At 47.6% G+C, this 13893-nt stretch overlaps 1 protein-coding gene across 2 annotated transcripts in view; it reads right to left on the minus strand.

Moving 5' to 3' along the window:
- Glis1 (GLIS family zinc finger 1) overlaps positions 1–13704 on the minus strand; it is a 195533-nt gene extending 181829 nt beyond the window's left edge. Inside the window, exons 1-2 of one of the 2 annotated variants that reach the window (XM_046451136.1) lie at positions 13632–13704; positions 12321–12605 (exon numbers count right to left, since the gene is read on the minus strand). In XM_046451136.1, coding sequence (XP_046307092.1) covers positions 12321–12564 — 244 coding nt within the window. In that variant the 5' untranslated portion in view covers positions 12565–12605; positions 13632–13704. Of the gene's footprint in view, positions 1–12320; positions 12833–13631 lie in introns of those variants that run through there. The other variant, XM_058581484.1, reaches the window with a different exon arrangement.
- Positions 13705–13893: the final 189 nt, after the last annotated feature.

Here is a 13893-nt window from a genome sequence, read left to right on the forward strand (position 1 = left end):
TTGGAAGTCAGGAACTATAGGAATAAAACAATATCCCTAGGTTTCTGTCTAAGCTGCTGCGTGAGGCACCGCCAGCCTGTTTCCAGCTCCAGAGAAGAGCTGGAACTAGCCAGATGCCCTGGATTGCTTCTCTAGGGCCCAGCAAAGCCCGCCCACCAGGACCTGGCCACTCAAGGCCACCTATCAAGCAAACCTGTTCTGATCTCTTGTCAGTACTGTCCTGTGAACCCTAAGACCCTGAGACTCAGATCTGTTTCCCCAACAGGAGCCAAGCCTGCTAACCAGCTGGCAAAGCTGGTACATCCACCTGCCTGCCCTTTCCCCTGAAGGATCTCCAAGGCAGAAGCCAAGGACACAGAGCCTAGCATAGGACAGGGAGTCAGGAAACGTGTAATGAACAAATGATCAGGAGCCTAGCATAGGACAGGGAGCCAGGAAACGTGTAATGAACAAATGATCAGGTTAAAGAATAATATTCCAGAGTAGCACTGTCCAACAGAACTTCCTGTGATGATGAGAATGTTCTACATTTGCACAATATGGTAGCCACTAGCCACATGTGTCTACTGAGCACTGGAAATGCAGTTAGTAAAACTAAAAGAATGAATTTTTCATTTAACATTTAATGTTTTCATTCATTTTCATGTAAGTGTTCATGTGGAAGAACACTTACACAACAGAGGGTGGTTGTAAAATTAAACAATATGATGTATTGAAGAAAAAAAAAAAAAGATTGGCCCAGTGTCTGGCAGTGCTCAGTAAACAGTGACTACATACAGTATAATGAAAATGATAGAGAAGAGAAGGACGAGGTTGAGGGTCTCCAGTGGTCCCAGGGTCCCCTACTTGAGTGGCCAATACAAACAATCTGCATCTCCCTGGCAAACAGCTCTTCTGTATTCTGAGTGCATAGCAACCAGAAAGACCGAGAGGAGCTGAACCAGCAGGAATTGGCAACGGGTGCAAGGAAAGGGCTGGTCAAGGCTGCCCCCGTCCCTAGACTAACCTGCCTGAGCACCACCACCAGCGTCCTGCAGAGGGCTGCCTGTCTTCAGAGGCCCCAGCAGTTAGCTCTCTCCCACCGTGACCTCACTGATTCTCACAGGATCCTCAAGAGAGGAGATGGCAAAAATTTCCATTTTATAACTTGGCAAAAACTAAGGCCCAGTGAGATTGTCTGAGGTCACCAGGCTGGAAGACAGGAGTCTGCCTAGGACAGAACCCCACATGAAACAGTAGAGATGCTGCACAGAGGAGGGCTGGGGACCAGGTCAGTCTAGGAGGGACCCTAAGAATGCTCACTCACTATCCACCTGCCTTCCAGGCTAAGAGCTCTGGGAAGGCTAGGGCTTGGTTAACATTTAATGTCCCGGGCTGAACCCCAAACCTGAACAGGCATTCAATAGCAATGAACCAACCAATCACCCACTAAACACAGGGACATCACTCCCAGTTTCCAGGATACCCTAACACACTCCATCACATATGCCCTGATAGCTGGCCAGCTGGTGACCCTTCTCCCCACTTTACAAATGGGGAAGCGAATCTTAGAAATCCAGAACCTCTGGGCTGCTGTACTAAAAATCTGCTTGGGGACTTTCCAGGAAGCTCCACCTTCACGGGAGAGGGACAGATCAACCCCACTGGGGCCCAGCACTCAGCCTATTCTGGACCATACTGCACCAGTAAGTCAGAGAGGCACCCATCACAGACCCTGCCTCTCAGAGCCTGCCGCCCCAGGGGGAGGAATATGAGCCAGGCATCTATAAGACCTGACTGTCACCTTCAGTGAGAGAAAAGTGACACAGGCAGTGAGAAGGAGGAGAATGAGGTTGATTCTGGCTGGAGGAGGCAGTTTCTCTAGTGTGAAGAATAGGCCAGATCAGACTCAAGGCAGCAGAACCCAGGGAGGTAGCAAGGAGTGGGGAAAGGCCAGGTGGGCATGTAGCTACCACCTGCCAGATCTGAGTGGGGCAGGTCACTTAACGTCTCTGGGTCTCAGTTTTCCTCATCTCTAAAATGAAGATGATGATACCCATCTCACAAGAACTGAATGGGGCAAGATATGATGGCCTCATGGGATATCTACACCCAGGAGGGATCAACATATAGAAGCCACAGCAGTACTGCAGACATAGGCACACATGGAGTTGTGGGGAGCAGAGGGCAACAGCACCTTAAATTTGGGAGGAAGCTTTGAGGTAATTCAAAGGGATGGTCAAGTCCAATGGCAACTTCCAACCCAACAAACCCAGGCAAGGGAAGGAATCTGTGCCTTTAGACCCACCTCACAGACAGTTCCATCCCCATCCTACTAGACACCAGAGTTACTACCAGTTACCTGAGCGTCTTGGGCTGGCCCAGGGTCAGGACCTGTCAGCAAGTTGTGCTAAGGCAGCCCTCCCCCACTCCACAAAGGACCACAGCCACTGACCTTCCCCTAGCTCAGAGTAAAGTCAAGACAGCAGTCAATGATATCTATGTCCTCCATACCTCAGTCTGACTCCAAGTTCTTATTCTTTCAATTATACCAAAAAAGAAAAAAATATAGTAAAGGGATAGGGTGAGACGGTGTAGAGGACAGACAGCAGCAGGTAGAGCCAACCTGGGACCTAGTCCCTGCTCCGTCCTTAGAGAGCGCAACAACCAACTCCCTTCCGTGACCTACCTGTTGCGCCAGCTCCCAAGCCACGTGCTCTGCAGACTTTTTATCTCAATCCCCAAACCCCATGTCAATGATCTGAGACAAGAAGTATCTCCATTTTACAGGTAAGGAAGACTGAGGCTCAGAGTTCACTGAACTTGTCCAAGGTCTAGGATCTAAACCCAGTTCTGACACCAAAAGCCCCATGACCACCCTTGCACAAGTAACATGGCCTCTCCAAACCTTATGGCGCTTGGATAAACCATATGATTTGGAAGATCTTTCCAGTTTAAAACCCCTCAATGGTGCCCAGAAAGGAGTAAGGAGAACAATACAATCCTCCCCGGAACCCCATCTAATCCTTTCTCAGGTGGCGATCTGGGCAGTATCCACCATGGTAGGGTTCGAGAGCTGCGTGGGCTGGCTCCAGGGCTCTCTTGTAGAAACCAACCTGTAAGTTCGGGGAAGATCTTCAAAGTATGTACCAAAAACAGTTCTGTAGCACAAAACCATGTCTCTGCAGATGTGTATAGATGCTACTATAGTTAGATAAATACAAATCTGTTTTAAAAAGCTCTTAAAGTGAGTAGCTACCTAAACCTCATCAGGTATCTTCTCCATCAATGGGCATTAAAAGTATCACAACTGTCATCAGGCCAGAGGGAAGATTACTGTCCTTGTATTTAGAAAACTCAGATACTATCTGAGTTTGCTATCTGAGATGGAAAGTAACAGAAAGGTTTTAAGCAAGAAATTCTGAGGAGTCAAGGTCTGGGATTTTGGCTCTCCATCTGCCCCTGGACCCCCACCTCTCCAAGTCCCCCAGATGTGTCTGAAAATCAACATTTAAAGGCCCCAAAGAAAGCCTGCCCAGCAAGAAGCTCCAGTGCGGAGATATTCTCACAAAGAGCACTACGTAAGTACAAATGACTGTTTGATCAATCATTTGGCCTCAGCGTGGGATTTGGTTAGAATTAAAGCCATCTGGCTGGGGGGGGGGGCGGGAGTTGAGGGGAGGAGACAAGCAGGCGGGAAAATGACCCACCCCCCTCCCCCAAATAGCATTGTTAAAATATAAGGGGGGGGGGAACCAGTAAAGTCCCTGCTGTTATTTCAGTCTAAGCCACTTAATCCTTCAGCACATAAAGCAACTTATTTTATGACCTTTTCCCTTTAAAAAGTAAATCAGAAGACACTGCCTTGAATTCAGATATCTCTGAAACACACTACTCATCCCTCCCAGTGAAATATCCTGTTTCATAAACCTTCTTCGAGATACTTGAAACTGCAGATCACTAAATGCCTAGCTTTAGGCATCTGACATTCCAGAGAATTAATATTTAAACTTATTATAGGAAAAAAAGAATTGAGTTTGGTTGAAGCATGAAATATTTAATAGCGTCTCCAAATTAGAAACCCTATTTTGTTTCGTGCTGGAAATGCCAACGTTATTACCTGGGCTTTGCACTCAAATGAGATAAAATGCGCAGGCGGCCTTGGGACACAACACACAATTACAGCCGTCTTCTCCAGAGACGGGGGGTGAGACACAGGGCTGGGGAGTGGAAGCGATTGAGTTTCATTTTTACGATACACTTAAAATTATATTATCATCCTCTGCCTTGAGGGTTGGACTTGAGAATGCTGAAGCTACCTAGCCACCAAAAATCGGTGAATCCACAGAGGCCTGGGCTGGGCTCTGGAAGCCACCTTTATCTTGCAATAGGCCCGCTGCTGGGTGAAACCTGGTAACTTTCTCTGCTCGCTGGGACAAAAGTATTAAGTGGTTTAGGATAAAAATTAAGCTTCAATTGACACAGTGGATCCTGGCAGCCTCTGCCGGCACGTGTAATTTATTTACAGGGTTGGAAAGTCGGCAAAATACATCATCAACTCTTATACAAACTTCTACTAGGTATTAAATACCCAGCCCTCAGAGAAGTAATTCACATAGTCCAGCAGCGTTCCAAAATAAACCTAATCTCCAGGCCTCCGGAGAGCTTAAAGCAGCAAATGGGATCTGTCTTTTTCAAGTCAGGTTTACGGTCCTCTCTGGCTTCTCGCGAAAGCCTTATTTTCCAGCAAACCTGTTATTTAAAAACAAAAGCAACAACATCTAAAAGAGTCCTCGGGCTGCTGAAGGCACAAACAGGGCCATCTCTGATCCTTCTCCATCTGCCCCCTCTCAAACCCAGCGTCTCCAGGAAGAGGCCAAAAAGCCTGGACCAGAAGGCTCTGGCGGTATGGTTTTCGGAATGAGTGTGAGAGAAGTCACTCGCACACATCTCAGGAACGCACGTGCAAGGCCACAGACGCAACCTGGACCTCTGCCTTCTGCAGGGCATTCGGCTATTCACTATTTAACATGAAAGTCCCATTTCCCACAAACTCTCAAGTTCAAACCTGATCCCTGGCCTATTCTCCCTCCTGAGCCCCTTCTTCATGCCACCAAATGATTAAAAAGAATACAATTGTTTAACAGCTCCCTGAGCCACTGTGCTCGGAGATGCATGTATTCCATAACCAAGAATGCTGCGTACAAGCAGGAATTCTCATCCCAACGATGTCCTGGGAAACAGCAGAAGGGAGACCACAGCTGGGGCCTCGGCACACACTGCAAGACGGTGCAGACAGGGGCTGTCACCCACAATCACCAGTGGGCAGGGGGTGCCGCTGCTTCTGAAAGGTAGACTCCACAGCCCCTGAAAACCCTCGCCATACCCCAGCTTCCTGAGGACCCGAATCATAACCGGGAACCGTTCTCCTCCCCCACAGCTGCAGCAAGACTGGGGATAGTGCCCTAATGGAACAGCTTCCCCTTGTAGTCACACCTCTGCCCATTAGTGAAGTTTCAGAAAGGGGTGCTCCAGGGGGCCTCCTGTTCCCTTCCCCCAGGCTAGGGGCACACTACAGCCACAGCTACAGCTGTGCAACAGGGATTTTAAGAGTAATGTGCTTGGGGCTGGGGTTGTGGCTCAGAGGTAGAGTGCTCGCCTAGCATGTGCAAGGCTCTGGGTTCGATCCTCAGCACCACATAAAAATGAATAAATAAAGTAATTGTGTCCAACTAAAAAAATAAATATTAAAAAAAAGAGAGAGAGAGAGAGAGTAATGTGCTTTAGGGGAAAGTACTGTCCTTGCTTTCAGACAGACCTGGGTTTAAAACTCCCAGCTCCACTACTTACTACCTAAACTACCTTGGGACAAATCACCTCACTTTCCTGACCTTTAAATGACAGCAATGCCTCCATACCGCTAGGGCTGCTGGACATAATGAAATGTGATCACAGTTATAATGTGTCTGGCCTGGCACATAGTAGGCTCAATAAAGGTTAACCACCCTCTCTCCTCTGTTCTTTCTGTGCTCACCTTCAGCAGGCAAGACTTCCCAGGACAGGTCTAGAACCTGGCCTGAGACAAAGACAGCTTCTTTCTACACCCTGGATCCTTCCCAAACCTCCCGGCTCAATTACTGTGGAATCCTGTGGTATCAGAGCAGGAAGGGAATAGGGATCATTCAATCAAAATGCTCTCCATTTTACAGATGGGGAAACCGAGGTTCAAAGGGAAGACCAACCCCACGTGCATCGAAGCTACACAATGGCACATGTGTGTGCTCCAGGCTGGCCCAACCATAACCACCAAATAAATTCAGGCCATACAGGAAATGCATTATTCAGTTAACGGGCTAAAGGGCTCCTCTTGTGCATCTGACTCAAACGCTGACTTTTAAAAACACAGCTCGTAATGCTAACGCAATCCACTCAATCCGCCGGAACCCTTCTAAAGGAATAACCCTTTGGAGTTTAAGGGGAAGACAGGGAAAGAAGAAAACAGATGCTTTCAGTGACTTTCAACTGTAAGACCACTGGGTTAAGGCTGTATTCTCTCCACCCCCACCACAGCCCAGCCCCTGTTTTCTTTCAGTTTCTTATAAATAAGGCTTTGGGAGACCAAAACAGCCACAAAACTCTTCCCCCTTCTTTTCTGCTGTCCTCAGTAACTCAGCTGTCAGTCCCTGGACTTTGCCTCCAATGCCGAAAGCATTTTTTTTTATTGTAAACTATTAATTTGGGCAGCCGTTGTTGATAAACAAGAAGTCCGTTTTTAAACTGCTAGAATCATTAGCGCTGTGAAAGTGAACAGCAGAAATATTTCAGGAGTCTGATCTTTTCTCCTGGCCTACTATTACAGCTCGCTTTTTATATAATGCAGTCAAATTTTTCAAAGCTCGGTGAAGTTTGTTTCATTTCTTCTTCCCCCTTGAACTGTCTGTTCCTTTAAACACAAAAATAAACGACCCCCTACCAAAAGAAATAATCCAACTCTTGAAGTCCAAACTAACTGCAACTAAAATCAGTACTAGGGGGGAAAAAAAATAGAAACCACACACGATAATTTCCCTTTGACTACAGCCATACATGTAAGGTGAAGTTACTGAAGTCCCACCATGTTGGTTTCCAAACAGGGAATTCCTTCCCAAGAAAACTGAGAGAAGGAAGAGAAATTATCTTCTTGATGAAAAAGCCACAGTTAGTGATAGCCACTGGGTAGCTTCCAAAAAAAAAAAAAAAAGTTTATTTGTTTGTTGTTGTTGTTTCTAATCCTACCCAAAAAAGGATTGAAAAACTTTTCCAAACTTTAGTCTCTCCTCTTTTCTAGGATGCTGGCCAAACTCCACAAAATAAAACCGAAGAAAATGATGATAATTATGCAACATTCAGAACAAAGAACATAAGAGTATATTTTTTAAATGATTCATTGTGCACTTATGCCTATAATGGGATTTTAACGCACTGTAAAAATAAGTGTGCCGGCGAACTTGGCTTCTCACGCAAATGAAACGCAAGGAGATGAATAACTGGAGATGGGATTGGTTTTTTGTCTTTTTTTTTTCCCCCCCTAGAAGAAGTGTGAAGAAAAACCACAGCATACAAAGAAATTTGCACAAACACAGCAACCCCGCTTCCACACCCAGGAGGGTCCCAGGACCTCGACCAGCTGAGTGCCACAGGTAAATGACCGAGAAACAGGGCCTTAAATTAAGTCACGATCTCGTGTGATGATTCCCTTTTCATTTTGCCCGCCAAGTCTTAGCAGCTTCTAGAGAGCTGGGGAGGCAGGAAGGGAAGAGAAATTCTAGCCGCACAAGATTCTTAGGGAATCTTGAGGAATTATATTTCCGCTACATGTCTATAAAAGATTTGTCGGATACATAACTCTCATGACTGTAGACGCAACATGCTCCTATCTCATTTGTATACCCACACACATACTTGTTTCTCTTTTGTCTCACTGAGCCTGACATTTGGCCAGCAGGTTTTTTTCTCCCCCTTATTTGAAACCTCAAGCACCGAAAAAAATTTGGATCTGATTATTTCCGGATCACAGGACCAGCACTTTAAAATGGATGAAATGCAAGCAAATTGCCCACCAGAGCCGGAGGGGGGAAATGCTTTAAAAATAACTCATACCTTTCTATTACGGATGCGCTGGCCTCTCCAAACCTCTCCAGTACATCTTACTGGCTACTTGCTCAGATGGAGAAACTCAACCAGGTAATAACACCGAAATCATGATGTCCCACCACCGCCAGCCCTGATGTCCATACACACAACCTACAACTGCTTTCCTCCTCCTCTTTTTCTTTCTTTTCAGAGACTTATTTATTTATCCATTTATTTATTTATTTGCTACAAGGTTCAGTACTTCCTGACATTTACAGCTATGTCCCGGCAGCTATTTTTACTAATGGTAGAGTTCACGTTCATAGTGACCATCAATCTCCTTCTTTGCTAGGATGTATGCAGTCTCGGGATGTGGTGGAAAGGGTCCAGGGAGACACTATGGATTAAATGGTGACCTCATTATCTGGGTTTTGGACACATGAAATCATCTGGTAAACTACAAAGTTTCCTAGACATGGCATAGAGACCGGTTACCAATTTCCAAAACTTCAAGACAGAAGAAATATCAAAAGCAAGACATTTTAAATTCTCTGGGAATGTTTATGAGGCCTTGGTTACATATATCAGCTCTGGGCCACCAGCACACATGTATAGAAGGTATAAGCTGTGGAACCAGAATCAAATATCTGGAGCTGGAAGCCTCCCAAACTGCCACTTAACTGTCTGTAGATAGATATGATCAAATCCCTGAACCTGCATGTGTTCATCTATAAAATGGGAGTCATGTCAACAAGAGCCAGTACCTGCCCTGCACTTTATAGACGCAAAGCACTTCTACATCTGTTCCTTTGGAAGAGGCTTCAGGGTAGGCAGAGACTGATGAGGGAAGGTGTGGAAACAACTGTAAAGTGCTGTGCACAGAGAATAAGCATCATCGGCCATCGCCACAAAGCTGTCTACCCGCGGAAAGCCCAGATGTTTACCTTCTTTCCTCATCAGAACTTATAAAAGCAGTGTCTGGTGTTTAATAATAAGAAAGAAAAACGCAGCATCTGGTAATTTGTCCTTCCCAGCTGTTTGGAATCTGGATAAGCGGGACTCTGCCATAAACAGATCGTGATTCTTATTGTAAATGATGACAATGTTAGTCCATGACGTCGTGCCATGCCCAGTGCCTCCCGGTTCAGATCTGGAAACACACAGGACCCAACAAGTATGGATATACTGCTGAATTCCAGAACTCACTCCCTTCCTCTGCTTAGGATCTGTCCGGAGCAGAAGACAGATCATCTGAAACCTGACCTCCGACCACGCAGTATGGTCTTCTCTCCAGTCACTGGGCAGCAATGGTCACAGAAGACCTGAAGTGTGGCACCTTTCAGCTTCCCCTGACTCATACACCACTGTTGGCACCTACTAGAGTTGGCACCTTTCACACTCAACGTTTTAAGAATAAAATCTTTCTCCCTCCTGGCTATACCCCCTTTACCTAAACTATCAACCATCTCTAGCATGGTACCCTACACAAATTAATAAAAGTGACCTCTCCAACGGTTTTAGTATAAAAAGCATTCTTATAACCCTGGCTTTATTTATTCCATGAGGTAGGCATTATTACGAGAAACCAGAGGTTGAGAACATTAAACTCCTTACACTAGTAATTTTTAAAATAACCAGGCATCAAAGATAGTTCTTTCACATTCAAGTCTCGGGGAAAATTCACCATAAATGAGGACACCTGAGGCTCAGAGGAGTGAAATAACATCCTCCAGCATCCCACAGAGCATAGGTGGCAGGGTCTTATCATTTCCAGCACAGCTAATAAATATGTTTAAATTGGTATTTCTGTCTGTCTGTTTCCAATAAGCCTGAGAGCTTGGAGCTAGGCACCTCACTTTCAAAGGGTTACGTGGCCTGCTGACTATTTTGGTGGGGGTGAGCACAGCAAAAAGGTGCCTCTACCTTTTTTTTTTTTTTTTTTAAAGAAAGAGTGGGAGAGAGAGAGAGAGAGAGAGAGAGAGAGAGAATTTTTAATATTTATTTTTTAGTTCTCGGCGGACACAACATCTTTGTTTGTATGTGGTGCTGAGGATCGAACCTGGGCCGCATGCTTGAGCCACATCCCCAGCCCCGGTGCCTCTTCCTTAATGGCATGTCTAAGAGGGCTGCTGAAGATCCCCTGGGGGGTGCTGGTTTCCTTTCAGGCCACTTGGCTTGACTGTGAGGAATATGCCTACAGCAACACAGAGGCCAGGTCGGAACCTCTCCTAGTCCTTGTCCTGAGATTTCCCTTCTCCCCAGGCGGGATGATGGCAGAGCCCCTGATCTGCTGGGTGGCCTTCTACATAGCAGACACTTTCCCTACCTGCAGACCTCAGTTTCCTCATCTTTCAAAGGTGTGTTAAATCCCATCCCATCAGCCTCACCAGGAGGCTGTGAAGAAAAGCAGTTTAAAATCCTTTCGGAGAAAAAGTAACCACAGAGTCCAATTTAAGGTACAAAGCAAGGGGCTCTTTCTCCTATCCCTTTATCCTCCTCTGTCCTTTCCAAATGCAATGTGCCTTATTTTAGACATAAGCAAAAATAATTGGGGTTTGGAGGACTACAAGTAGAAAGATCGTAGGCAAAGCATCAGATGAAAGATCTCTAACCACAGCGTGGAATAAAGGTTATGTCTGGGACAGGCATTCACTAAGGCTGAATCTGCAGATGACAGCCATGATTTTTTTAAACACAAGTCGTTACAGGAGGGTATGTGTGGAAGGGAGGACCGTGTGTGGAGCAGGGCAAGCCAGGGACTCATGGCGGCAAACATAACTCATCTTGCTATGCAACACTTCTCTCTCCCTGGTAAAAGAGACTTTGTATGTGTATTCCAGCAGTAGTACTCTGTATGTATTCTTTCCCATACCTATCCTAAACTATGATCTTTATCTCTTGGAGAAGAGACTGATGCTTAAGACAAGAAGACAAGAAATAGCTCTTGAGGCTGGAGTTGTAGCTCAGTGGTTGAACGCTCGCCTTGCATGCGTGAGGCACCGGGTTCGATCCTTAGCACCACATAAAAATAAATAAATAAATAAAATAAAAATATTATGTCCATCTACAACTAAAAATATATATATATACACACAAACCCACACACACACACACACACATATATATATGTATATATATATATATATATATATATATATATATATATATATGAAGAAATAGCTCTTGTGTATGAAGTCAGGTGTTTTCTTTAAAAAAGTAAAACTACTATACTTTTATTTCATTTGACCAGGCCCCAAACTGGGAAGCCAGCCAGCCTACCTCTTTTAAGGAGCTGGGCTGATGCTGAGGAAGGGATGTCCACGGCCATAAAACACACAATTATCATCTTCCTTAAAAATCACCTGGAAAAAGACTGAAGAGGTCCCAAGTGCTGATATGATCAAGCCCCAAAGTTTCAGTTTCTCCCAAAGGAGAAAAAAAAAGGGGGAGGATGGGCACAGGACCTTAACAATTTCTCCAATTTCTGGTTAATTATCTGTCAGCATGGAGCCTATAAATAATGGCTCAATAATTAACTATGATGAGATGAGCATGTTTGTGAGAATAGCAAAGGCATCCCTGAGTTGAGCCATGACCTGTACTGGGCCTGCCTTCTATTCACCAGCTTCAGTGGTTGCAGAGGACACTGAAAAATGACTCCGGCCAAGAGGACCCTTCCAGAGCACCAAGTACAGAAAAGATATTTTTAAGTCAAGACCTGACCCAGGCTGGATTATAGATTCAGAAACTTTTCCATCAAGAATCTAGAAACCGTCTGGCATAACAAATTCCTCACTTGACAGATGGGGAAACTGAGGTCCCAAGAGGGGAGAGGGTCCTGCTGAAGGCCTCTGGTTTTTGTTATTTAAGGCAATTGGAACACTTCAAAGTATGCTTTCTGCCACTCAGAAACAAACATCAGTTACAGGAGTTCCTACTCCCCCTAACATACAATAAAATTTTGACATTTCACACAACCTTTATCAGAAACATACAGAAGCAAAGTTACATAATCTGAACTTTCTGTGCACATTCCCCCAAAATGTGCTTATTGAGTTTAAATTAGATGCTTCTTAAAGCAGGGATCCTTTCAAGACTGTCAAATTAGTTCCAAACAATAAAAGAGAAACTGAGGAACTCCAGAGAAAGTTTCACCAAGTTCTCCAGAGTATCCCTACAAAGGAATCTCTCACACCGGCGGCCAGGCACTTTGGCAGATCCCGACTTACCCTTTCCAGCGAAGGCAGCCTTGGACGAGCTGTAGTCTCGGGGACTTCGGGGCCTGAGGAGGTCGTGGGTGCGCTGGGGTGGCACAGGCAGCCGAGGTAGCAAGTCCCGCGGGCCTCCATCAACGCAGCCACCGCCACTCACCGTGACCCTGAAGGCCATGTGCGCTCCAAGACCAGGGCCTGGGACACCGGGGGCCTCCTTGGGCCTCTTGTCTGAAAGTACCTCGGCCACCTCGCAATGCATGGCTCCTGGGCGAGGCGCACGACTGGGGGTCACCCAGACTCCTGAAGTGGGGAGACGGTACAGGCGCATTAGAATGAGGGAAGCAGATTCTTTTCTTGCTGGGCCCAAGTTTGGCAGTTCACTGCCCCCACGGTTTAGGTCTCAGGTCTCAAATAGCTTTGCGCCACCACACCTACCTCAACCCTAACTCACCTGATGCGAAGCCTCTTAGTCCGCGCAGCAATGGCTTTCAAGATCCCAAACTTGGGGACGACCATAGTCACCCGCGCATTCCAGTGACGCCCCCTGGGCCCTCCCACCCAAATCCGCCTCCACCGCGACCAGCCCTCTTAGAACGAATGGTGAAACTGAGGCCTGAAGCGGGGGGCTCCTGTCCATAGTCCTCTAGCGGGACAGGGAGCCAGCGGAGACAGAAGTCACAGAGCAGGGATAGGGCGAAGCAGCGGAGATCGCTCCGGGTGGGTCAATGGCTGCGCACCTCCAGGGCGCTGCGGCGCCGAATTCAGCGCAGAAGCGGCTGACCGCGTACTCAGGAATCCTGGGCGCTGATCCTCTGAGACTCACTGGTGATTCCCCCAAATCCAGAAAACGGTAGTCGGAAAATGGGAGCTCATCCGCGCTGCGCAAACCTATCACGCGCACCCCGGGACACGCACATTCCTGCGCGTATTAGGAAAACAAGACCGTCGCGCGCGCAAACCCACACGGAGTCAGTAATGCCGGTGAACGCCGGCTCCCACGCACACCGCACACCCCAGTCAGTGCGCACTCGGGGACGCGATGTGCCACACAAACTCTTTCACACGCTCAGATACAGCAACGCTAACAGCTACACAGTCTCACGCTCTCGACACGCGCGCGCGCTGGAGCCCTCCTCGCCGGAGTTTCTGTCTTCCCATGATCCGTCCTGGAGTACGGGCCCGGACCCCCAAACTCTCCTTTCCCCTCGGCGCTCCTCGCGCCATCCTAAAGCTCCTGTACTTGGGGCAAAGCTGGTACTCCCAGCCTCGGATCTCCGGCCCTGGCGCCCGCCCTTTCCGCAGGCCGCGGGCCGCGCCCCTTCTCACCTCGCAGCGGCCGCTGCAGCTCGCGGGGCGCACGGCTCGGCGCGCCTCCTCTGGCGCCGCAGCCCCCGCAGCCGCCACCGCCGCCGCCGCCGCCGCGTCCTGCGGGGCGGCACCCCGGGGGCGGGGCGGCACCCCGGGGGCGGGGCAGCACCCCGGAGGCGGGCCGGGCCGGGTCGACAGCTTCCCGACAGTCGCTCGGGCCACTGGCTCACCGCAGCCGCCCAGCCGAAGCCAATCGCAGTGCGCGGGCGGGACTCCTCGC

The sequence above is a fragment of the Marmota monax genome, unplaced genomic scaffold, assembly GCF_021218885.2.
Source record: "Marmota monax isolate L192 unplaced genomic scaffold, Marmota_monax_Labrador192_F-V1.1 WCK01_AAM20220418_F8-fsc00023, whole genome shotgun sequence".
Lineage (NCBI taxonomy): Eukaryota > Metazoa > Chordata > Mammalia > Rodentia > Sciuridae > Marmota > Marmota monax.